Genomic DNA, 27,935 nt, shown 5'->3' with positions numbered 1-27,935 from the left:
CGTCAAGCTTAAAGATAAAATTTACCGGGAAGCAATAGCTCAAGCAGTGCTTAAAGCTTCTGTATTCAGAACCAGAAGGTGAAGCCTGTACTGCCTCCGTGTTTTATTAGTCGCTCTGAAGTCGCGCGGTGTTGGCGCACGCCTGTAGCGCATTGCACAACTTACGATCGGGCGCGAAATTATATTCCTTTTTTAAATTCTCCTATTTTTTTCGAACGAAAGTAATCGTGTGTAAAAGTTAATGATTTTAATTTAATTTAATTTTTACGATGTATTCTGGAACAAGTTTATTTATTATTGGACTTATTTTACAAATAACGTTTGTGTCCCCGATCGCTGAAATTGAAGCGGATGACGGTAAGGTCAACTGAATGTAATTTATTTCCGAGTACATCTAAACATAATTACAAACAAAATTATGGGTGATGTAGTTCCTGTATCACATGTTTAAAATTATGCGAATACTTAGTGGGTAAATAATTTAAATAATTTGGCGCTGTAGTTTACCTATACAAACCACCAATTCTTCGGAAAAAATAGTACCTACCTATGTTAAGTAAATAATTATACCTAAATTATAATATTTATTTTTTAAGTAATTTATACTTTTTACAAACGATTACTAATTTAAAGTTTGTTTGCGCAACCAAAATAGGCTTCGATTGCCGTTACTTAAAGATATCGGAGATTTAAGATATAGATTAGGGTCAGATCTCTCGGATAAAAATTATTTGTGGAGTGCAGTTAGCCGCATTTGGGATGCGTATTGTTTTATGAAATTAAAGTTCTTTAAACGCACCGCAAATAAACAAACAGAAAATGACAAACGCTTTTTAAGAACACGATCATTGTCAAATTGTTAACCGCAGAACGTGACCCGGCGTCAAATAGTACAGAATTGCGGGACCTAAGAAATAGAGTAAAGTAAGGCACTCTTTATATTATTCATGTACTTAGCAAGGCTAGAAAATGGAAATGCAGTCTACATGACCAGGGCCTATAATAAAAATATGTATTTCCTCGCTCGTTACGAGTTTTGGATTGAGGTAGGAAGCAAATGCGCTTTCTACCTATCTCATAAGCGTTGTGAGCAAAAATGTGCATTATGAAGTAGACAGTAGCATAGAGTTAGCATTTTAGACATTTAGGTACTTAAATATTGTGTCACACGTCATTAACTTAACCATATTTTGATCGGGGATCGGTGATATTTGATCGGTCGGATCAGGGACCCAACCTAATAGTATCCCGATAAGTGTTAAAAAATACTTAAGTAAGTATTATCCAAAAAATGTATTTTGAATTATAAGATAGTCGTAAACATTTTGCCGTCAGAACTTAACAAACATTGCTTATAATAAACCGACGGAAATATGACGATGTATGTGTGACAATAAATTAAGTTAAAGAAATAAAGGATTTTTTTCAAAGTAGGTAGGTACTTTTTAATTAAGATTCTGATTTTGAGTAACATTGCTCACTCATTACGATATCTACGAAAATGTCACTTAGGATTTTAGAAACATTTACAGTTCATACGAACCGATATCTTTTTTGATCATTACGATCACCAAAAAAGATCGATTTAAAGTTCTGTCAATCCAATTGGATCCGAGAGATAAAGCTGCGCTGGCGCCGATCTGGCATGTTCGTGTGATATGAATCGATCGCTCACCGTAAGCTCTACCAGACAGGCGTCTAAAGTTAGTGTATTATTTCGTATTATCAAGGTTTGTATCCTATCACATGTTAATTTATTGTACTGACATCTATATCAGACCTGTCTTTTTCGAATAGACATAAAGTAGTAGATACTATAGTAGACATATTTTTGTTTTGTAGAGTTTTAGGATGGCAGCGTGGTTAAGTATTATGAAGCAGCAGAATAATAGATAAAAGAACTTCAGGCTCTAACATTGAGGATCCATAGGTAAAATGCCAGCAGAAACTCATTATTACATGGTTAACGGTGAAGTAAACCAGTGTGAAGTCATACATGCCCGAGAGTTCTCTGAAAAGAAATTTCAAGGAGTTGTGAGACTCTAATTATACTTGACTAGCGTGATATGTCCATCTTCTTTATGAGATGATATTACCTCAGAGATTTGATTTAACTTATAGCTAGGCCTACTGATCAAAATTCCACAATAATCGTTAAAGCATTAAAACATCTTCAATAGCCAAACAAAAGAAAAAAAGATGATGATGAGAGAAAATTATTTTCAGTATGATCGGTATGGTAGAAAAACTTGTACCTACCTATACCTACCTACCAACAGAGTGTCTAATATGTGTAGGATAATATCCTATCACAAAAGATAACGGTATTCTGCCATCTCATGTCTTTATGTAACACATCCGATGTCGTAACAATGCACGTTTACTGCAAATTAATGATATTTCACACTTTTCCCACATCATAATCCTAACGGTGTAGCATGGCAACCACGATAAAAGAGCTATGAGCCATCAAAAGAAAAACAAAAGCATTTAAACTGCTTTTATTACAAGTTTCCTAACGCGGTTCCATCCGTGTGTCTCTCCGTACTGAATTTTTAACTTTTATCGAGGGATATTTTTCTAAGCAGCTCAAAAACCATTATTTTGGGTTTAACAGTCACTGTATCCAAATATTTATTTTGCTCTAAATCATTCAGTCAATTCTTAATTGAATTTCTTGAATTATAATTAAAAAAATATAATATTACAATATCATGTAAATAAATAGATTAAAAGCTAAGTAATTTACTTATTGTAAAAGAATGAACGCCGTTTTTATTATTATTTTTTATTTAATTTATGGATATTCTCGGTTTTACTTAAATAAAACTGTCTATTCGTACTTATTATCATGAAAAACCCGTTAAGGCGTCTTGCAAGGGTGGTTTGAACAACTGTAATGGCATTTAGAACTTCAGTCACCGCGAAGTTTATTACGATTATTAAGGCAGGCAGGAAACGTTAATCTCTGTTTATCTGTGTCATAGATCGCGGTTACAGCGTCGTCGATCTATTACTGTCCCACTGCTGGGAACGGGTCTCGTGTCAGAGTGAGGGATTTGTGTTATAAGTGCACCACAATGGCAAAGTGCGAATAGGTAGAAGGTGGAAGAACCCTTTGTGATTCGACTTGGCGGCACCACCGCCACACCTATTTCTAATAACAACAGTGTTAAGCGCTGTTGTCTTCTCGTTTGAGGGGTAAGGAAACCATACTTTTACGAGGCGTTCCAGCTTGGGCCTCAAAGGTAGCGGCGCATCTTTGAAGGGTAGATATTTTATAACTTTTTTAATTGTGTGGAATTCCTCACGTTGTTCCTTGACCATTATAGCAAGTGTAAATAAATTTGTAATGCACACATAAATTTCAAAAAACAGATGCTTATCTGAGATTCGAACCTAGGACCTACCGAGAGACGCAGCTCTACCGCTACGCTATCACCGCTTATCGCCTCGGAAAATCTTCATCAAATTAATTGCGTCGGCCAATTGACTGCATCTGTACGGTACTATTTGCCTCAAATATTGATTGTCAAGTTCGTGCTGGAGATGTTATCACACGTTTTGGCTCGTTACTAGATTAGTTTCGTCGTTTAACCCGCGTTGTTGAGGTATACCAGGAAATAGATTTTGTTGTTCCTTTATTCACCGTTAAACGTTTTTGTCGCTTTCGAAATTTTTTTAGTGATATGTCATACCTTACGCGACTTAGCTCTTGACAAAGATCAAATAGGTACTTTGCTAATGTATTAGTTTTTTATATATTTTAAGAGTAGCAGATGAGCATCCAATCCTCTGTTGGTAAGCGGCTACTGCCGCCCATGGACATCTGTAATCAACCCCAGATAGGATTAGATATTTCTACCTGAGGTTAGCCACACTTGCGCCGCCTGAGAACTAAGCTGGAACGCCTCGGAAAAGTATGTCTCCCTTATCACACTTATATTTGAAAATTAATAATTCTTTGAAAAAAATAAAGTCAGTTACAGTTTTGAAATCCAGTTTTACTTAAAAAGCGTTTATGGTATGATTCAAATCGTGCTACCCGTACATATATCTGGGACACGTGACACACATGTATGTTTTATTTGTTGCATGCATATTTACTGTATAATGTTGGCATAACACACTAACACGTAACAGATCCATTAGTCAGATAAATGAGTTATGTTTTGCATCCAGCAACCAGGATACAGAAAGACCGAAATTACTTAGTACATATGTATTTAATTAAAACCGAACTTGACGTTTTAATTAAATCCGAACTAAATTACAACTATCTAACCTAAAATGGTGAAGGCTAAGACCTTGCTGGGGCGATGGTAGCGCCCAGAGTGTATCCCCACGTTCGGGACTATGTGGTAGCGGCGTAGGTGCGGAGTCAGCTTTCCCACAGCATGGCGCCGACACAGGATCGGGTGTCTTCCAGATAATTTTGCTTAAGGCGAATACCTAACGGGTGTCTTCCAGATAATTCTGTTTAAGGCGAATACCTAACATTTTCGTTATGGTCTTTAAGGCCAATATATAACAAATGTCTCCCCTGTTTACGGTTGCAAACGAAACGACAATCGTGTAGGAAGAGGCCTATAAGAACTAACATTATGTAGTTCGACTACACCGTGACTATTTTCTTGATGACCCGCTTGGCGGAGCGGTCGTCATATCGGTCTAACGCGCAACGGTTCCGGGTTCGATCCCCGGTCAGACAGTCATCTGAATGATGAATTTACATCTGTGTTCTGGCGTTGGGTGTTTGTGTATTCGTTTTTGTACTTATCCACGACATGGGGAATCTTAGTGTGTGTAGAAAGCGTCTTTTTCTGCCTTATAACAACCGTGTTCGTGATTAAAATTAAAACATGATTAGTTTTTAATCAAAAACAACTTCTAAAGACGAAGTAAAAGGGTCTTAAAATTACTAATTTTGTTTATAAACAGTAATAGATATCGCGGCGTTTAGTTTAGTAAAGAGAAAAAAGGCAAAGATAGAGCTCTACCTTAATTTCTTAGGTTTTCTTATACATCAAAGTAGCAAACTAGAAAGTAATTCATCTGAGGGTAAGTGGCGTCTGCCGCAAATGGATATCTATAATCAACCACAGATAAGATTGGACGTCTAGCTGTGGTCAGCCATAGATGTGTTGCGACTCCTGGGAACTATGTTGACATGCCTCATTTACGTGCCTTACCACACCAAACCAGAAGCGTTTAACACTGTTCAACATTGTCAAAGGTGGTAGATTCCTTTGTGGTTCGACTCCGGCGACACCACCGCCACACCTATATCTACCTAATAACAGCAGTATTAAGTTCTGATGTGTTATAGTTTGAAGGGTGTGGCAAGGGAGACATATTTTCGAGGCGTTCCAGCTTAGTATTCAGGGGTAGCGACGCATCTGCGGTCGACTTCAGGTATGATTGGTATGGTATGAAAAAAATAGCCAGCAATAGCTGGTAGTTCTGCCTTCGGGGTTGAAACACGGGATCACCTTGAAATCCGACCAATCTTATATTCTTAGATCTCAGCTTATGGGAACAATAGTAGCGAATAGCTAGTAAAGACTTATACAGTAACTTTAGATTGTGTAATAATAAAACTTGTCACGTAAACAAAACAGTTAAAGCAAACGTATTGTATGTAGTACACGGCGGTATGGACAACGTAGGTATGTACAATGTGTAATGTATTCCGCAGGTCAATAATGACAGTTAGCAAATAATGCTCATGATTTGATGTTGGCCAAAGTGAAGCGAATATTCGGATTCGGTCTTCATGGCGTCATTTGTTTTGGTTCTAACGTTTTGTAGGGAGAAAACATTTATACCTACTCCCAAAAATACGATTTTTCAAGGTTTTATCGACTCCAGTTTTGCTATCTAAAAATAAAACGAATATCACGAGAATATTTTAAAGAATAGATTGTAAATGAATTTTAGGACGCATTCAAAGTTGTTAAGAAATGGTGACGTTATTTGGCTTGTCCGTATGTGAACACGATAGTTCTCGAAAAACTCAATTGTTTTTTTTTCTCCTGCCATAACGACAACCTACGCCATACCCATACCCGATTTTTTTTGTGCACATCTATGGAACCTTTCGAATGATATATGTTTCGCTTCCATTATTTCATGGAATAGGCATTTTCATATTAATACAATGCTGTTGGTAAAGTGTACTTATTAGACTATTTATTTACGAAAGAGACGCAAGTTGACACTCAATGCAACTTCTAGTCCCTATGCCGTGGATAAGCCTAGATACAGAAAATATATCTAAATCTCATTACGCTGGCTGGGAATCGAACCCGGAACCGGTAAAGCAAAAACATTCCTTACAGTTGTAAATAACATATATCATAAATGTTATCTAAAAACAGAAGTTATGTATAACCTGGTATTCCTAGATACAGTTGGAAACTGGAGGTAATGATCTACCACTTGCATTATGATGGATTACCCATAACCGATGGTGGCCGCAAAAACGACATGATCGCTAAGTCGAGCTATCGTTAGGCCTCTACATATAAGGGCTCTGCTATTATAATGCGTTCTACAAGAGCTTACACTTTTTCCTTACCGACTTCAGTTGCCCTCTATTTTTTAGTCGCTTAATGTTGATTGAGATACAGTTGCTATTCTATAATAAGATTCTTGAAAATGACATATAGGTCCCGTTGATATATAAAGGCAGACTGTTTATAAAGACTAGTAGTTTCCAGACATAGGCCGTGAGAGACAAAATCATATATCTTCAGTATCTCTTATATATTTTTATTCACATTAAAAAAAACAATCTCACTAAAAAATGAGCCAAGACGCTGGCCCGTGGAAGTGTACCCAAGATACTAGCAGCATTATCGCTGAATTGACAAACTAATTTGTTGGCTGAGGTAAGCTCCAGCTCTTTTTTTAAACAATGTCCGTTATTTTCCGTCTGATATTAATTAGCGAATTTTCAGATGGCTATAAGATAGCCTTTTTTTTTTGTTTACGAGGGGGAAACCTTCTTCAAAAGGTACCCGGCGCCGTGGGAGCGACGCAGGGTTATGTGGGATTTTTACCGCACTAAAACCCCCCGGTGGCCGTCCTCGGCGCTGCGTAGAGGGCTCCGGGATCTCTAAAGGAACGCAACCGAAGTTCTCTTAACGCGTTGCCCCGTCGAGCTCTGCCCAGGTGAACTTGACGCTCGCCACACCGTCTGGTGCGTACGACGGTATGCGACCACACATACCGCCGCCCTTCCCGGGGTCGCTTACCGGGCGGTTCGAGCTACCCACTCTTGCCGCCCGCAACCCCGGAAGCCCCCTTTTAGTCGCCTCTTACGACAGGCAGGGGATACCGTAGCCCTATTCTGGTCCCGAAATTATAGGGACAAGCTATGCGACAGTTGAAAATGTGTGGTCAGCCTTAGTGTTCATTTTTTTTGGCAAATACCTAAAAAAATATTCCTTAAATTTTGAATGATGATATGATTTCGGCCACTGGCTGAATGCTGGTAAACTTTCATTTCATTTTTACTTATATTATTTCAGCATTGCAAAGCGTAATGTTTTTACCATAGACAATCACCGAAGAAAATGCGCGGTTAGGCGTACAACTTTTCGTCGGATCGCTCGAATCGTGCGTGAACTTATTTTTTTTAAACAAATGACAGTGCGGTGTAGTCTACAAGCCATAGTGCGCATGCATGTCATTACGTCAGTGGAACAGTTCGCGGTCGGCATTATGCATGCGCTAACGGTTGCGTGCGGGACAGCCCGCGGTTCGCGCTGACCCGCAATCTAGGGTTGTCACTTGCGAACTTTTTTAGCATATTTTTTGAATGTAGTATAATGGAAATACAGTAAAATACACTATTTAATAGGACATGTCCAAACTTATGCAAGAAAACTAATATTGTGTATTTACAACGCTAAATAAGTTATAAATGGTATAATGTTAGGTATACTAATAATATTTTATATAATTCTTCTAGAATCTTTTACCTTCATCTGTTAAGGTTTTTTAATAGAATACTTTAATGATGAAGTATGTAAGCTTTATTTAATTAATAAATATATTAAAATACGATTCAATTAATTAATTATTGTACCTATTAAAACAGTAAATAGTACATTAATCCTAAATATAGCACAATACACAATATGGTTGGCAACCCTACCGTTGACCGACGCCGCTCTAATAACGTCCTTACCACAATATTGTTAACTTTATCCGATCTTGGTGTGAAATCCAATCCGAGACTCCGATCCCAGCTTTAAATAAACTCAATCATAATTATAACTATAGTCTGATTCATAATTAGGTGTCCAAAATGTAAACAAAGAAATGTCATTGTCAAAATTTGATTACAGGTATTGTAAACCTTAACAAATTAACAATAAACGAAAAATTTCACAAAATTCAACATAAAGCAAAATTTTTATAACTGCACACAATTAAAAAAAACGCGCTAAGAAAACTAGAAAAAAATCGAGTTCGATCACGACCACAAAAATGAATAATATCAACTACGAAACTTAAAAATGGCGGCACAAAAAATGTGTTGGATGCCGATTGTGTGACCATTATCACAATTTAATTTTCTCTCATAAATCTTGTTTTTTATTATTATTACTGTATGGAATGAAATTGAATTAATATAAATATTGGAAAATGTGAATTGATTTTAATTTATTTAGATTATTATTTTATTATCGATGTATTAATTTAATATTGTCAAAAATAAGAAACTGCCATTTGACACATATTTTCTTGATAGGTCAACACCTTTGTTTACATTTTGGACACCTAATTATGAATCGGACTATACGTAGTTCTGAAGTTGTATACATTTACCACAGACATTTACAGTAACAGTAGCTATTAAGCATTTTATTATATTCCTTGTGCTTTTAGTCAAGTTTACCTAAATAAAGTCCTTTAATTGTTATAGGTAAATTGTCATCAACCCGTAAATAAGTAATCATCCGTAGGACAATAAAATGATAGTATAAATTTTTATTTCACTTATTTAATTATTGTGTAATTAATTGATAACTTGACAAACAGACCTATACAAAATTGTTAGTTTTATTTCAATGTTATTTTTCAGTAGGAACGTACTGCTAAAGGCGGATCGATGTAGCAAAACGCAGATTACAGTGAACCGTCATTGCCGCTGGCACTTGTTGGAGGCATAACTTCACTTGCCATAAAATTGGCACTGGACTTACACCGTTCAATGAGGTAATGAGTGAAACTTAAATGTCGCACCGAAACTTGGGCTGGACAGTTTAGTTTTGATTTTGCTCTCGTTGTGCCGAGTGTTCGTTCAGACCAAACGTATTGTTAGATAACTCTGAGAGAGCTTTACGCGGTTGTCTGTTTCCATTCATATTAAAATTTTGTTCACACCGGCTCGATAGTACGCCAGTACGATTTATGTAGTCCATTACGCTATGCGTAGTATTGTAAGCATAAAATTTCATGTTCATACTGAAGATCACAGATGAGAACTCTTTCTTTGAGATTATTGAGATTCTTCTTTCTTTACAATTTACGAGAGGCCATCGTTTTTCGTATTTAGAAGGCCGCCGTGGTTACCTAACTGTAGGGCAAAAAGAGATCAACATATTTTGCCTAACATTGCACCGCAGATAGCAGACTGTCGTGCCGCAATGAAAATAAATCGTGTCGTCAAAACTGCAACTGTAATTTATCAACATTTTTATATTTCTACGCGGGTTGCGGTTCCGCGTTCGTGTGCGGTAGCGGAAAACGCTCCGTGTGTTCTGTATCTTACCATAAAATCATCTTACCCTGCTCACAGCCAGCGGCTGACAATACATTTGGTTTGAACGCGCACTATCGCGCCGAAATAGTCACTTCGGTTTTGCTCTCGTTGCGAGCCCCGTTAAAATGGGCCACGTGTGAAACTTTGCTTTCACTAAGCACGTCCGACTAGACGTCGCTTTAATTAGTTGATAATTGTATTTGCGTGGTGGACGTCAATTCATTAGGAGATAGTTATGACGAGCGATCATAACTCGTCCGTTCCGGGTTTATCAAACTAAATTAACTTTCTGAATATTAAGTAGGTATAGAATCTCATTATGTGGTTCGTATAAGAAAGTACACGAGGAAAACATCGATATTTCGATACTAACACAGAAATAACACCAATAAGCTATGTATATATTCCTATACTATAACTTGTTGTTCAATATCGTATGAATGGATCATTACTTTTACTATTATCGTGTCGACATAAATAATGACGTTCGATACCAACTTGGTAATGCGTCAATTAAACTCGTAGAACGTGGAATATCTTGGCTGTTTACTGCGCATAGCAGTTGCATGCAATTTACCATACGAATAGATAGGTAGGTGCACTATGCAACGTAACATGGTAAGGCCACGAAGTAGGTCGACGGGTGGGACTGTAGTCCTGATCGCGGGTCGCTGACCGGACCTTCCACCGAGAACCGTTTAGGTCAATCTGTGATGAACACTTCGCACCTTTAGCTAGCCACTTCATACATTGTTAGATAACATACTTAAACTGAGTTTTAATTAGAACCTTCTCGGTTTTAGAATTCTTTGTCTTTTATATGTTATCGATGTCTGAGGCATCTTTTTTGCGTTACCTATATTTTTTCTATTGTATTTACTAAGCATACTCATAGAACCATATTATACGCTAGAAGTATTTTTATCGATGTACTTTTCTCTTTTGTCGTCTATACAACTCAGCAGCTACCAAGGGTCATTTCAAACATCTCATTTATTCGCCGAAGAAAGTAGGAAAAGTCTTAGTAAAAATTTTGTTTGTCGCAAACTTGCATCACATCGCGTCCGTGTATCGAACTATCGACACACGATCGATAACGGCCCCGCAGCCTTATTTGCAATTTGCCATTTTCGTGTATGGTCTCTACCCACGCTAAATTGCCTTCCAAAAACATCTCACCCATTTAAATGTAGATTTCTGAGTCATCGAGGTCTTAAAAGCGTACCGAATTTTAACCGTATTAAAAAGTTTTGATATTATTTATGCGTATCCGATGTGGACTAATCAATTTGAATTTGTAATGTGGACTGGTGTGTAATTTTATTAATGTTACACTTATTACAGATAACTTGTTATGCTTTAGTTATTAATAAAATAAGTATAGTGTATACCGTAGGTGTTAATGAATAATAATTTATCAATAAAAATATACATAATATATTTTGTTGCAGCATAATTTTATTAAAGCCTAACTATTAATCTATTGTTAAGTAAGGTATCTCCATAGTAGGTAAGTGCCTCTAATTTTATATTGAGACTATGGACTCAGTTGCATAATTGTAACTGTTTTTAAAATATATCAACTTTACTTTACTTTATTTTAATTATAACTAATTTGTGATTACAGCTTGTTAATTTTACGTTGAATCTTATGTGACAGATCTCCCTTCTGATAGATTTAAAGGTAGCTATTTAACCTTTGTAATGTGTTGCTTATGGGTAAGTATCTACTACTTTGTTTACAGTACCACTTAAGCCAGGTTGCACGCATCAACTCCTAGTACATTACATAAACCATAATGTACTTTTAACCGTTAAATTTTGTATATTGCGCAACTGTCCGCAATTTGTGGACAACTTTGTATTTCTCAAGATAACTATCAACTTATCACCACTTACAACGTTATGTTCAAAAACATTACCTACTTTACTTCTTGTCTGCACCGCTAACCTTTTTTCCGAGCCGTGAGCTCTTTACTTGGCTGCGTTTTTATGATCGGTACTTGGTTAAACCTGAATGAGCTCTTCAATTCGTTTCAGATAAATACCCAAAAAATCTTCGGGTATCATCGAAAGATTGTTATGTTCGTATACACGTACATTTCGAAGTCAGGTCAATTTAAATTGGATTGGAGTCATGATTAAGTAAACGTTATGATTACTCATTGTATTTACTTTTCTTCTTTTTCTGTATTCTAATCTCTTCTATTATTATAGGGTCATTTAATTTTTTGCAGTTACTAACATGTGTGTGTGTTACTTTCCCTACTCATACATACTCAACTCTTTTTCAAAACGGGTTGGTTAGGTTTTGTTACCAACATTTTAATTCATTGCTTTTTTTAATTTATCCGAATTTTCAAGAGATAACAGTTACTAAACAAAAAGGGTTCTTTACGTAATATATTACACGTTCTTATTAACATTTATTCTATACTCTACATTCAATATAAAAAACTGTTATTACATTAATAAACAAATTAGAACTAAATTCAATTAGTAAGTCCCACTTAACATAAGTAAATTACCTTAAGTGTTCTATTAAAAATGAGGCTACCCGTGATACTATTTTGAGCGTTCAAAATTTCGTTCCTACCGAAGTTCCGACAAAGATTTTGGATTTGTCATGTTCGGAGAGACGAGCGCCTAGGGATGGCGATCTGAGATCGGTTAATCGAAGTATCGATCTTTTAGAAACAATCGTTTATATTAATCGATCGCCAGTAATATATCGATTATCGATACAGTGAATCGATCTTTCATCCGCTGTCTACGCCCTTTCTTAGCTAAAAAGATCGAAGAACGATTTTTGGAGAATCGATCCTTTGGGTCTCGATTTTTGTGAATCAATTCATTACACCTCGAGTCGAATTGATTCAAGAATCGATCTTTTTCGGAAAAAATCAACATCCCTACGAGCGCCAAAGAATGGCCGTTTTGTTCTCTTGTCGGTGCGTCGACAGTGGGTCAATTTTTAATTGAATGCAGTAAAAACGGTGATTATACACGCACGGCCAACTAACAATGCGATTTGGATTTACATCGGTTCGCTACCTTTTGAATGTGTTGATGTCGACGTTCCGATTTACACATTATAGCGTATTTTATGCACTACTTAGTGTTTGTGAAGAATTTTCTGAAAGTGATCGTTAGTGAATAAACGTAAACAAGTCTTATTGGAGTTTCTTTCAACGGATGATATTATTTGGGTTATTTTTAGACAGGAAAAGACTGCTTTATTGACCTAGCTACAAAATAAGTAGGTACTTTTGCAGCGTCGATGAAAAATGTAGAGTCGTAGGTACATATTGAAATAAATAAATTCCATAATAATGCTACTTCCATGTAATGTTACTTTACTTTTTAATAACGAATATTTATTGGGTCGTTTTATACATGTTTATATCTGTTGTGATCTGCGCATAGCTCGCACATTAAGATTAATAGAATAAACTACTTAAACAGTGTCAATTGAGTTGTAGCCACATCAACATCAATTGAATATTTCTAGGACTGCCATAATTACGAGTTTAACCTTAATGTGCAATACTTTCCACATAATTATTAGGTCTTTATTACACCTTGAGGCAGAGGGTACAAAAACTGATAATTTCTAACATTATCGCAAACGCTCAACACAACACATTGACTTCATAATGAGTTAATGACTCTATTAGCCATTTCTTTTGATTCGAATGTCTATCATAGAGTGATGGACAATTTATTTTAGAATTAAGAAAGACGAGCTAATTATTCGATACATTTGTTTTTTCTACCAAAGTTTTATATTGCGTAATTAAGGTAGGCAAAAATTGGCTTATTTTGAAGTTGATACTTAGGCAAAAATTGGTTAACTTTGATTGTAATCATATTGCTAACGGGCTAGTATATACCTTTTTTTTTCTTAACGAAGGGGAAACCTTCAAAAGGTACACGACGACGTGGGAGTGACGCCGGATGTGGGATTTTTACCGCACTAAGACCTCCCCGTGGCCGTCCTCAACGCTTGTTGGAGAACTCCGGGATCTCCGACGGAACACAACCGGAGCCCTCCAAGCGCGATGCTCGGGCTCTGCCCTGGGAAAGCAGTTTTCGCTCCTCCCACACCATCTGGTGTTCACGATGGTATGCGATCACACACACCGCCGGGGTCGCTTACTGGATGGTTCGAGCTCCCACCGTTGCCGTCCGCAACCCCGGAAGCCCCTTTTTAGATACCGTAGCCCTATTCTAGTCCCGGAACTACAGGGACAAAGTTAGTATATACCTACTAGCGGGTTTGTAAAATTGTACTATTCGTGTGATAATAAATATTAACCGGCTTTCATCGTTATCGTCATATTATCGCATTGGTGGCAACGCTCTGGCAGCATCAGATGGCCTCATAAGTGTACAGGAAGCGGTCTTTGTTTGCAGAACGATTTGTGTGCGCCACAATAGGGATGTATGCGAGTTAATCTCGTTACACTATAATTAAATAGTGTTGTGAAATGTCAAGCGAGAAGCGAGAGTTCAACAGTTATAAATATAAAATCTTTATTTGAATTTCGTTGCAATGCCGCAAGCTTGAATAAATACCTATAAAGCTTTTTGAGCTTCTTCTAATCCTATAAATAACCTATAAAGCTTTTTGAGCTTTAAAAGACCGCAGCCTTTAAAAAGGCTGCGGTCTAACGCCCGATACTTTTCAATTTCTGTTTGATAATAATTGTCTCCATATTTTTGATAGCATTAAATTTGATACATTAAGTAGCTAGGAACTCAATACTATCTTCCAATGTTACTATTGAGCATGATTGTCTTCTTAAAACGTAAATGGCATAACTCGCCTCAGTTAGCAATTTAAGCTGTTTAATCAGCTATTTTTTTTACTAAAATACGGTATAAAATTTAAGTTCACCTCGACTGAATTATATTTCATAGGATCGTAAACGCAAAACGTCCACAATAGCCGTTATGGTTGAGTCGGCAGGTCATGTCTGCGCATCCGTCACACTACCAGACTCGAATCATTTGCTCATTGGGTCGTCGAGTACCTATACATCTAAATATGAATTACAGTACCTACACTAAAGCATGCGACAGCAACAACAAAGTAGGTACTTCAGCGAATTTCTTAAAAATAAGCTTTTTTCTTTCGCTCGTCATTTATCATTTGATTCCTGGATAGTGAATTGGACACCTAATTATGAATCAGACTATAATGATGTAATTTTAGTTTTCATCAAAATCGACCTTGTGACCTTTCAGTATTTTTGCTAATCCTTATAGTGTACAATTTAGCCATCTACGCTTACTTGAAGAATATATCTTGTATACCAACTCTGATAAACATCCAACATCATTGCGATTGCGTGAAATAGTAGTCTAATCATCTAATCTACCATTTGCAATGTTGCACCTACTTGTCAATGAGACAGTATCTCAGAAACGGCAGGCAACGATATATTTTGTTTATAAACACGTTTTATATCTTATCTTTGAGGTATTGATGTATTTATGTTATAATCGTAACGTATGTTTATCACTTTATGTAAAACTTAAACAAGTCATCAAAGTTAAGATAAAGCCAAAAAGTTGTTTGATGTTTTGCTTATATGCAAATTAGCGGGTAAGTAGTTAAGTATCCTAGCTATTTAGAGTAGAAAGACAGGTAGATACTTACTCATCTGACGGGATCCAAATCTCCACATTCTCCACATTTAGAATCAAATCAAACAATTTTAATCACAATACTTAAATTATTTTCAAACGTTAATAACACGTGTACATACACTTGTTGTTAACGTTTTAACTTAAGTAAATACTTATCAAAAGTTTGTAGGATGATTCGATCATGAAAAAATAGTGTGTATTTGTTGTATCCATCTGTGTTCAGTATTACCATTTAAAGGTACTTTGAGCGTCGTTATTATATTGCTAGAATAAAAAGACTTAGGCACATTAAGGTTTCTAATAGCGAACGTTATGATAACTATTAAAGTTCAATATAGGCGATAGAGTAGCAGTAAGAAAGCGGTAAATAATGCGACTAGGAGTGGAATACCTCATCGTCCTACATAGATAATTTTCTCATTACGAGCTAGTGGTATTATAAGTATACATGTACGTGTTGTGGAGGGCTGATCGAGCGCGAATGCCTACGGGCATCAGGCGTGCCCCGCTTTTTGCAAATCTGACTGGCCCATCGCTCTATATTTGTGTAATTAGGTACTTATGAACTTATAGGCAGGCAAGCTGGTTTTTTTCTTCTATATAACGCCTTCTACGCTTTCTACACTCACAACCCCACACTAGGATTTCCTCTATCGTGGGTGCTATGGACACACACATAGACAAATACACAAACACCCAGACCCAGAAACAGAAGTCTAAATTCATCATTTAGAAATCTGTCTGGCCGGGAATCGAACCCGGGACCCTCTGCGCGTCAGACCGGCATGGTGACCGATCCGCCACGCGGGTCGTCAATGCGTATAAGAAGCAAACTTGCACAGTCCTAATGGTAGATACGTGGAAATTGCCACTCACGAATATCGATGAACACCTTAGATAGGATTAGAGTTCTGCATGAGGCCTACCACAGAAGCGTTGCCATTCCTGAATTAGTCCTTTATAATAATAATAATATTTTTGCAATAATCAACCTTAGCCAATTTTTGCCTATCAAAGATTTAAACTACCTAATTTCCAAATATCAAATATTTGTAGCCAAAAATTGGTTGAGATTAATCATTCATGGGCGTTAGTTGGCAGGCCGCAAAGCAAAACAAAACACAACAGTGGTTGATATCTTTGTTATTAGACAGAAATAGGTGTTGCGGTGGTACCTCTATAGTCGAACAAAGTCGTTTTTAACCACCTTTCATAGTAATAAATAAATTAATTTTCCATACGTACATATAAGAGGTATCCCCAATGAAAAATTTGAATCCAACTGCAATTAGTAATTTTTAAATAATTCCAAAACCTCCACAGTATATATATATACATACATATATATAAGTGACTATGTATGTGTAATAGTAATATGAATAGTAATAAATAGTGATATGACGTATAATAAATAGTATTATGACTTTACACTTAAAGTTTCCAAAAATATTAAACACCCTACATTTCGATGTTTTCGAACTTGGGAAGTCACTTGATACCATTTGCCTTCCTGTGCACACGATATATTTTGTATATACATTTTCCAAAAAATCATCCCTAACTATTATATGTATATATATGTATAAAGGAAGCTACTAACAATTTAGACACCGAATACGTTAATTTCTCCAGATTTAGCAAACGAGCTCGCGAGATCCTATTACGGCGGTCATCCAACACTAGCTATTATAAGACGGCTCAGTGAACAAGTCATTGGGTTAATGGTACACGCGGATCATTGCCTAGTTGACGCAACCAAGCGCATCTTACACGTCTAAAGAAAAATTGCAAATAATTTCTTAGAAAGCGAAGATTGGACTTTTTAATACTGTATCGACTCTATTGCTTTGTTATTTTTATTTGTCTACATTGTTGAAACTGTCAATTGTTGTGAGCCATTTTTTATCAGAATAGAGCGGAATATCATGAATGAAACTATACTATCTACGATCATACAACGATAATAAACAATTTACCGTCCCACTTCTGGTACGTTTCAAAATGGCAATGGGAAAAAATTCTGATTAGTGTTTACCGAAAATCATATCTAAGCTATGCCGCTATTGCTATGAGAATAATCTCCAGTACTCTGGTCACTGTATTTACCTCCTGAAAGTACAACCACTTTTCATAGTTTCAAATTAATCTATAACATTAAAACTCTTAAGACACTATTACATATTATGTATGGGCCAGTCGATTTAAGTGACCAACAAAAAAATGTTTCTACTTCTATAACTTTTTACTTACTAATTATGAATCCCTTTACAGAAGTGCTACACCTGATTGGTGAACCAGATTTTCGGGATGTCAGACTGCGCTGGGAGTACGGCAGGGCTGATGAGGACGATCCCAAAAAGATACTGGGATTTCAAGTACACTACTGCGAGCTACAAGCCTGGGGACAGTATCGATGTAGGACAAAGGTAAACCAATACCAACCAAATAGCAGTAGTAATATAGTAAATATCTAAATTTTATGCACATTATACTTACTATTATTAAATTAAAGCTACATGTGCTGTTCTATTAGTAGAGATAGCGTTCATGTAAGTACATAATGAAAATCTTGGCATAAGAAAGTAGTTATCATCGATAATGCTCTGGCGGTCTAATTTAGGGGCGGTCCGCTCGGGCCCCCGGTCTTGGGGGCTCTCGAACTAAAAAGCAATATTTGAAATGTTCGCATAGAAGAATATGTGTGTACGTAATATATTATTAGGTAAAAATGGTCGTCAGAATCAAACAATCTGTGAAATGTGCATAAATCAGCAAAAAATAACGACGTCGGAATCAAACCATTACTGAAATACTTATTTGTCGGAGAATATCAAACTTTATCAGCTTTTTAAACTGGAGGACTCATTCAACATTTCTGGGCCTCCGACGACTTTAGTCCACCACTTCGATAATGTCTAAATTAAGTTTGTAATAAGCGCTCTGACATAGGATACCATTTAGTAGGATGCTAATTCTTTATAATTGTCATTAATGGAGAAGGGAGACCCCATTAGTAGTCAGAAGACATGGACACGAGTAACGTACAAAGCTGTTTTAATTTCTCTATTGTAAAAGATAGAAACTTTTACTGTTGAGAAACACTAATGTGTTTTAAATGTAACTAGAAAACGTACGATATACACAGTGAAACTGAAATTGGCGAGAAATCAACAACGCCTAATCGTGCACAGAATAAAGAATATTAGATATCTAACATAATGGGCTAAAAGCGATCATACTACGATAATGTCCCAAATAGAAAGTCCTTTCTTTCAATCCTTCATCTGAAAGCGATAGTAGACACGTTGATAGAATCTATCTTCGACTGTCTACGGTGTATTAAAATTAAGAAGAAATGGGTTCTACAAAGAAGGTCGAGAACATACTTTCATTGTTACATATTAGCTGTGACGAAATGTGGATTTAGCGTGAAATAGCACTAATGTAAAGGGCTCGTACACAAAACTGCGATGCGACGCGTCGAAGGTGGTAGAACCCTTTGTGGTTCGACTCCGGCGGCACCACCGCCACACCTATTTCTACCTAATAACAGCAGTGTTAGGCACTGCTGTGTTCCGGTTTGAAGGGTGTGGTAAGGGAGACAAACTTTTCCGAGGCGTTCCAGCTTAGTCCTCAGGGGTAGCAGCGCATCTGTGGCTGACCTCAGGTAGGAATATCTAATCCTATCTGGGGTTGATTACAGATGTCCATGGGCGGCAGTAGCCACTTACCATCAGGTGGACCGCATGCTCGTCTGCTACTTCTATAATAAAAAAAAAAAAAAAAAAAAAAAAAAAAAAAAAACGAAAATTCGCAACGCAGAAAATTGCAACACGAATTGCTGCGATGCGATATCGTGCGGCATAGCGTCTCCCAGGGTGACCATTCTTCCGATAACCGTCAACCGTACGGAACGTATTTTGAAAATTAGGTCGTGACATGGATCCTAAAAAGAAGTGTGCACTTTTCTTTTTGCTTAGGAGATATGCCATTTATCATACCTATATCATTTATTTTATATTTAGTTTCCCAAAGAGTCCCGTTCCTCAATCAGTAATATGAAAAGTCAACGTCGTACTTTTTCATTTTTTACATTTAAGTATACGTCTTCCCACCCAACAAATACAGGTCTGTGCATCTTCCCCACACGCTGTCTCAGAACGAACTAAAAATGGCGTCAATAAGTGTGACGAAACATCGCAGGAATGCGCGATGCGAATTAATTCGCAAGTTTTTGCGATGCGTCGAGGGAGCTCGCAGATTTTTACGATGCGACGTCGCATCGCAGTTTTGTGTACGAGCCCTAAGGCCGAGTTTAACTCCAGGTTAACAGTTGCCACTTGGTACTCAAACAACGGATAATGGCGCTCTTTGCGCGTCAAACCGTGACCGTAACGTGACAGCACTCCGTGAAAGGCGACATGCCGCCATGCCGCAGCCATTATCTAACGATACCACAATGCACTAGAATGTAATGTCAGCAAAATATGCTGTTAAGTACTTTATTTAGTTGCGTCATTTTTACAACAATAAATCACTTTTCTAACAGTGAAGCTACTTACGATTTTTGATATTAGATAGAGATACCTGCATACTTAGATAGGTACCTACTTAGACAGATATAGTCCGCGTAAAACTGCTAGTCCGCTCTGAATATAGAAATGAATCGCGTCGCCCTAGCAAATTGTATGACTACACCTGTCGCAACAACTTCAGAGCGGACTAGCAGTTTGGCGGGGACTATACTTAACTATTTCAATTACCGCAATAATTATGGTCTGAATTCTGAAATTAGGAGCGTACTATGTAAACATTCTTTAATCCTCACTCATTCCTCACTAAACTTGTTTAAGAATTTGCCACCGTATTTAATGAATGACTGCGTTTTTTAAGAAGAATTAAATATTTATTTCATCACAACAAAGTTATGAACATTAAAGTTTAACTGTACTTTTTAAGTAAAACTCCTCTAGCATTTAAATAGTAACTTCTTAGTTAATCTTGTATGTATTGGTTTCCAGGTAGTAGACAATTCCGAAGAAGAAAGATCTGCGAGGATTATGGGCACTGAGTCTCCAACAACAAAGCCAACAGTTGGCGTTCGTCGTGGTCGCATCTACAGTACATATATCACGGGTCTGCGTATGGCCACTACATACTCCTTCGAAGTCAGGCCTTTCAGACGCGACGCACGTGACCTCGCTGATCCACACTCCATCGGCTCCAAGATTATCATCGTGCCTACTAAAGGATGTATGTTTGGGTGACTAGTCATTTCTTTAAATTAGTATTTTCATATTAGAGATAGCAAATAGATAGTATTAATTCTACTTTTTCAAAAGGTAGCGAAACCAAGATGTATGAGTAGCTTCAAAATCAAATATGAATGAAACTACGCTTTGGTGCACGCAGTGCAGTGTATGCAAAAAAGTCGTGATAGCCTAGTGGTTAAGAAACTCGGCCTCTTGATCGAGGGGTCCGAGGTTCAAATCCCAGGCCTCTGATTTTTCAAAGTTATGTGCGTATTAGAAATTAATTGTCCCTTGCTTAAACGGTGAAGGAAAATATCGCGAGGAAACCTGTAAACCTGAGATAAAACCTTTTAAAAAAAGAAGTTATCAAAGGTATGTGAAGTCTACCAATTCGCACTTGGCCAGCACGGTGGACTATGACCTAATCCTTCTCATTTGAGAGGAGACCCGCCCAGAAGTGGGACAATAATGGGTTGATCGTGATGGTAGATAACGCTTCTGACTTCACACTATTGGCTTGAAGAGCCTGACCATACACATCATATGTTATATCAAACTTGGGTTTGTTTCTTATTGGTTTATTTCAGTTTCAGCCCGTGCCACTCAATGTCTCCCTCACGCAAGCGAGGTAGAAGTGTCTACAGGTCCATTTTTCGGCGGTAGAATAGCCGTGGAGGCCGCGGATGGCGGGCCAGAGCGGTGCTCGATACAGGGAAATCCTAATAGTGCGCAAGATGCTTACATTCTGCGAATTCATCACGATGAATGCGGTTCTGAAGTCAACGACACCACTGTAGCGACCTATGTCATTGTGCAAGAAAATCTTCCTATATTGACTCATAGTACACGACGGTAAGTATAATTTATGCAGGGTTATGAGGGCAATTTCTGGAAGACGTAGTGAAATAAGCTTTTACGACGTCCTTTTCGTTATAATATTTAAATAGCAAACGAGCATGTAGTTCAGCTGATGGTAAGTACCTAGTCAATGCCGGTCATCGACCTCTGTAATAAACTCGCATATAGAACAGAGATTCTACCTGTTGTCGGGCACAGATGCGTTGCCACTTCTGAGGACTATCTTGTAGGAGGTTATCTCACATTATTGCTCATGTGTAATTTAGTCAGCATTTACGCTCATCCAACAACAGGAATGACAAAGAATAAATAGGTAATTGGTAACCAAAGCCTACTTTTTATGTTTTTAAATACGTTTAAAAAATTTAAATTTCACTTTCTAAGAAATTGGAAACTCACTGATATTAACAAATTTTGATGACAGAAGTATGAAATAAATCCTTAATTTCCTATTTAGTGCAATGCTCTTGTATTGATTGTATTTTTCTAATATTATTATTGTTTCAGATTTTTGGTCCTTTGCACCTACAAGCCAGAGACGTTGACCGTGAGAGCTGGTATTAATTTGCCAAAAGCCAATCCTGGTGATGTTCTGCTGGACACGAAATCCCATATCGGCTACGTTGAACCTTACGATGATCAGGAACTAGACAGCAATGATCTGAAACCCGCTAGGCTAGAGGCACTAAAAGAAGAATCAAGCCAAAGTAAGTTAATATAGTAAATATGTCTAATATCTGTGTATCACATACGTAACAGCTATGAAAACCTTATAATTCTGCCGTACAGCAGTTACTCAGTGTCACTGTCAGTTATAAAAGATACTATACCAGATTTTTATCATTTCAGGCAGACGTATCATATATAAATGAATAAATTAGATATCTATATGTAGAATAGAGATGCTATTTTCTATATTCTAGGAATACTATGCAAACATAGAACACTTAATCTTATTATGTGCATATTGATGCATATTAGCCATGGGTGCATAAAGCGATTAAATAGCCATCTTTTTAGGAAAACAATTAACCGAGTTGGCAACACCGAATCGTGTAGTATGTGTTTGCGTTCAGGCACATTCAACTTAATATCTTTATAATTATGTTATGTTATTACTAAAGAATTTCGAATGAAAACACGTGCTTGTATTTCCTTAATGTTATTATTTATTTCAGGTATGTTTGGCGAAATATTGCTGGTAATGTTCCTCGTGGTTGCCGCGTTCGGTGGCATCGCTTTGTTAATATGGAAAATGGTGCCACAATCAGACAAAGACAATATATCCATCGCAACCACACTATCACGCAGTGGCTTTTTCAACAGACGAAATAGGGATAGATTTTCTGACCAAAGCTCCGTGTACTCCATTACTTTGTCTGAAAAAGATGAAGGTACTGTAAAGAAGTCGACTGACGGGGACAATACTTCTGAAGCCTAAATCCGTTTGTATCTACAGGCATACAACGTGCCAGACACGGGTCGTGACAAACAATTTTTTCCGACAAAATTATCTGTGCGTGTGGTGGGGGCGCCACTGGCCATTATAATGTTGCCAAGTTGTAAACACTACCTAAGAAGTGGACAATTTTAACGATTATATTTTTTTATTGACAAATAACAAAAGTTTCACTTTTAATATCGTAATTTTATTGAATTAATGTAAAAACTAAAAACTTTCTACCTGGGAAAATTGAAGTCGTTTATAAAGTAGACAACAAATTACTGTTTCCGAAACCATCATACACACAGAAATGTGGTCGGATTTTTTTTAAACCGACTTCAAAAAGGAGGAGGTTATGTATGCGGTTGTATGTATTTTTTATACAATATTTGACATATGTACATGACCCGGGTATGCGACTGTGTTATGGATGTTAATACGTTAATACGTAGGAAAATACTATTTGTCAGCCACGATACGTGTCCGACACGCTCTATGTCTGTACATGTAAATGAACTCAAATTGGTTAATAATAAAATGCAACGTAGTTTAATTGCACGTTTTATTTACACTAACTTGTCACATGTGATATAAGTTTAAAAATTAACAAATATAATTAAAATTAAAAATATCTGTCATGATTTAAAAATAATACATTTTCTAAGTTAATATTGAAAATGACTGAACTGATTTCAATGGGAATTTAACGTAAGTACAGTGGCTTTTATAGGGATTACCATGACAATATTCAGGGTTTCTATGTAAAACTTATAAAACCACACAAGGAAGCTTCTTGTAAATAATTATCAAAAAATATATGACCCAGATTAAATAATAAATTTAATTATCTATGGTACCTATTTATTTCGTGTGTGTAATGTCACTTATTTTTTTTGTATCATAAATCATCATATTTTAAACATGTGGCCAGTATTCAGCATTCACTTGAAGACACAAATGCCATACAAAGATAGTTATAAATTAGTTAAGTTTTGTATTTATTATAAGTATTTTATATTAGTTTTAGTACTGAGTGGTAATAAAGACTTTAAAAACATACTTACCTACTGTTTTATTTAAAGACTATATCCTTAGGCTCGTTGAGAACAAACTTTCTATCCATTGAGACTTCAGAAAATAAAAATTGATTGACAATACTGTTCAATTCTTCCAGGGCTATTTGGGAGTGTAGTCTGACTACCGAGTCTTCGTTTTCATCTTTGTAGAGTTTATTTAGTGTTCTGTATATAGGTAGTAGGTTTTCTTTAAGTTCAATCAATGTATTTCTGCCCAAGCCCTTCAATAAACTTGATATGACCATGACTGCGGCTCTCCGACAATCTATAGCTTTGTCTGTTTCTATTATACTCCATATGCATAGCAAAACCTGTAGGAAACGAAAACATGAACGAATAATTTTTTTTGAAGCAAAAATATAAATTCAAATAGAAAATAATTATATAGATTAAATATATCAAATATATTTTTTGGTAGTTATTTTAAAAAAAAAGTAAAGTAAATAATCTGTGGAGAGAACAGCAACACAAAGACGCCTGAATAAAATTTCACTCTTTTAGGAAAAACAAAATGTTGCCAGTGAAGAAACCATAATTTTTTGGTAAAAAAAAATACAACCAAACTTACTTCATAAATAATTGTGCCCATTTTGTAATGTAAAACCAATGCGATTTCAGCTAGATTTGATAATGCTGATGTTCTGATATAGGGGTCGTTATCTCTGCACGCACATAGCATTGTATTGAGAAGGGTTGCTTTGTGCATTATAGCCATTTCTCCTGCAAATTCATTCTAATGAATAATTTCTTCATGATATTGTTAGTAAAATAAATAAAATAGTGTATTAGTGTCCTGATAAAAGTAAGCATTCAGGTAGATTTGTAGAATTAATGAGTTGTAAGCAAGAAAAGTGTAGTTGGAATATTGTATTTGTATTGTACTTCAAAGATCATGATAATGTAAAATAAGTTGGTAATCCTCTAGTAGTTGGAATCTTTAAATAGTAGATAGATGCAAAGCTCACTCCTTCATACTGAAGTGGGCAGGTGGTCTAATCTTTCTATAGTTGGTGAAGAAACCAATTCCTAGGTAGTTTAAATGAGGTTTAAATTTTATAGTTATTTTTATAAAATTTGATTACATATATGTATGTTTGTGCGAAATGTATATTCATGTATGCTTCATAAAGCAATAAAAGTGGTCTAATTTTAACTTACCAAGTCTTTTAGTAACTTTTACTATAATATCACCAACTTTCATTCTTAGCTCTGCTACACTATTTTCACTTTGATTTGTTTGGATGTCATGCTTTCTGGATATTTGTAGGAACTCTCTGCATAGGACCATCAACACGTCTTCTGTACAATGAGTAGCGAGGGATGCTATTCCATTGATAGCAGACAAGTATATGTAAGAGTCGGAATCTTTTAGTTGTTCCTGAAAATTATAATAAAAATTATATTAGAGAATTATAATCGTAATTTTATTATCAGAATCAATGCAACAGACGGCATTATTGCCATTTATTGTAATATGTGAAGGACAGGATTTTATTTAATGTAATCCATAAATATTACAAAAAGTGCACAAGAATCAAGGTGTAGGCAAACATAAAGTATATATATTTTAGTTTATATCAAAAATACATTTATGTGGATGGCAGTAAAAAATTTGATAACATAAATTTACTTATTAAGAGTAATAGGGACTGAATAATATAATATAGTATGAAAAATGTACCTGTAATAAGCAAAAAACATAATGTCTTTTTGATATGGTCTCTGGATCATTGGCATCTATCAGTTTGGTTAGTTCCATAATCCCATGAGCCCTTACAGGGAGCAAATTATCATACACATCAGACAGTGCTTTTGCATATGCACTGTCAACTTGCTTCGGATATTCAGATGAGATGAAAGAAAGGATGTCTTTGCAAAGAAGAGCATTGTAGCTTGTATTATCTTTTACTATTTCCTGCAATGCTGGAACTAAATTATGTAATTTCTTCTCTACATCTGGAGACCTGTTTATATTTGACAATATTGTATTTAGGAGTACCAAAGCAATAGTAACATATTCTTCGCTTGTATTGACATTCCTCAGAAGTAAATTCTCCACAAAGTTTATAACAATCATTGGATTTTTCTTGAGTGCCATAACAGCATTGGGAGATGATGTAATTTCTGTTAGCAACTGTAATATATAACATTGATTTTCTTCATAGTCACTTATAAAATCTACATTATCTTCTAATGAAAACAATTTTTCATTAGCACTTCTTTTGCTGTCTGCATCCAAATATATAAACAATTCTAAGCATGAACTAAATAATTTCTGTATAACATCATTATTTGTAGTTGCATTAAATAATTCTATTAATTGTAATGTTGCTTTCGCTTTTGGATACTCATATTCAGAGACACATTTTACTGCAAGCCCTGCTTCATATGCCTCTATAGAAATATGTGGTGAGGATGTATTACCATATAAAAGACATTTTACAACTGCCACCATTTGTTTTTGATCTACCAACTCTAAGCATTTCAAAATAATATCTTTTATTTTTGTTTTAAGTTCCTCTTTAGTACACTTTATTCCTAGTAAGTAGAGAACATACAAGTTTGATGCCAAAATTGTTGCATCCCATTCAAATTTAATAACACATAATGTACAGTGTAGTATGTTAATCTTGTGTTCTACTTCCTGTGCTGTTAGAATAATGGTTCCCGGTAAGTTTGATTTGGTTAATAGCAGGTCTGAATCTAGACACTGTACTATGTCTGTCTTCAAATTTCTTACACATAGTGAGTCAGGATATTTTTCAGCTAAATACAAAATACATGTTATAGCTGTCGCCAAATATTGTACATTGTTTATAGTTAAGATCTGCTTTAGTTGGCCAGTGATATTATAGAGATAATCACTTTCTTCCAAGTTACCATGTTTTGTGGCAACTATTTTGCAAATCATATCAATTTTCTTCCAGTCATGGCCAGTATCTCCGTCATAGTTCTCTATAAAGCATCTTATCAGGCTGAGTAGTCCTCCCGGGGCAATGAGGCGACGACTCAGCTCTTTAGCAATTACCCGTTTAACAAAAGCAGGTGTTGTCTGATCTGTGACATTTTGTAGAACTAATAGTTCTTTCATTAGCATCGGCTGAAAACAATTAACTACTAGTTTTTCATATATCTGTAAATATGTTTTTTTGTCCGCATTCAGCTTTTGGTACATTTCCTCAGTCATTGTAAAGTTGGTATAGGTTCCGGGTTTTTTTAAGGGCGCAAAAGATAACTGTATTAATGAGGCCAAATAGTCACAGAGATGGAATGTTGTGAGAATACTCTTAAGAACAGGCACTTCATAACATCTAGTGAAGAAGTCAGTGCAGGTTACTAAGATATCATACTTTTGCTCGTCATTTAACGTTATTTGTTGGAGACGGTTTGTTGAAATGCATCTCTTTGTTAAACATATGCCTAGTCCAGGAATAAGGCACTGAGATGTCCCAAAGGACACGATCAATTGAAAACATTTTCGTAACAATTTTTGATTTTTAACGCTTATAAGTATTGTTGGATCACTTTTGATTTCATTAGACAATTCATCGATTTCTCTAAAGATACTTTCCAGAAACTCCTTTAATAATGTAAATGTATTTGTAATTGAATCATTCTTATTGTCTTCCGTATCGGGTTTTAAGCATTTGTGTATAAATTTTGATTCATGATCTGAAAAAGTGAAAAAGTTATAAATAGGTAGTTTCAAAAGCGATTAAATCAGATTTATATAATGTTGGGGAAGAAAGAACACATACCCACGTCTATAACTTTCTCGATACGTTTAAATATTTGGTCAATTTTCGCCATAATTAATTATCATGTAAAATACACAATAAATTCTCGTCGTTTTGTAGGTTATTATTTTATTA

The 27,935-nt window shown here is 36.0% G+C and overlaps 2 protein-coding genes across 2 annotated transcripts; one reads left to right on the top strand and one right to left on the bottom strand.

Annotated features, from left to right (window-relative positions):
* Positions 1–122: 122 nt before the first annotated feature.
* Positions 123–23,429, top strand: LOC140748068 (uncharacterized). The gene is made up of 6 exons (XM_073080765.1): positions 123–357; positions 17,705–17,859; positions 20,455–20,686; positions 21,273–21,537; positions 22,051–22,250; positions 22,722–23,429. Exons 1-6 carry the CDS (start codon positions 270–272, stop codon positions 22,982–22,984), a joined length of 1,203 nt encoding a protein of 400 aa, XP_072936866.1. The 5' UTR covers positions 123–269; the 3' UTR covers positions 22,985–23,429.
* On the bottom strand, positions 22,690–27,935 carry Tango6 (transport and golgi organization 6). The gene is made up of 6 exons (XM_073080763.1): positions 27,822–27,935; positions 25,745–27,735; positions 25,222–25,441; positions 24,632–24,783; positions 24,052–24,374; positions 22,690–22,922 (listed from the first exon to the last, which is right to left on the bottom strand). The coding sequence occupies exons 1-5, from the start codon at positions 27,871–27,873 to the stop codon at positions 24,060–24,062; spliced, it is 2,730 nt and encodes a 909-aa protein (XP_072936864.1). The 5' UTR covers positions 27,874–27,935; the 3' UTR covers positions 22,690–22,922; positions 24,052–24,059.

The sequence above is a fragment of the Epargyreus clarus genome, unplaced genomic scaffold, assembly GCF_041222505.1.
Source record: "Epargyreus clarus isolate Ecla_fem2 unplaced genomic scaffold, WU_Ecla_fem_2.2 ptg000015l, whole genome shotgun sequence".
In the NCBI taxonomy this organism is placed as follows: Eukaryota; Metazoa; Arthropoda; class Insecta; order Lepidoptera; family Hesperiidae; genus Epargyreus; species Epargyreus clarus.
The sequence above is the reverse complement of the archived record's forward strand: the minus strand, read 5'-3'. Positions and strand labels throughout refer to the sequence as shown.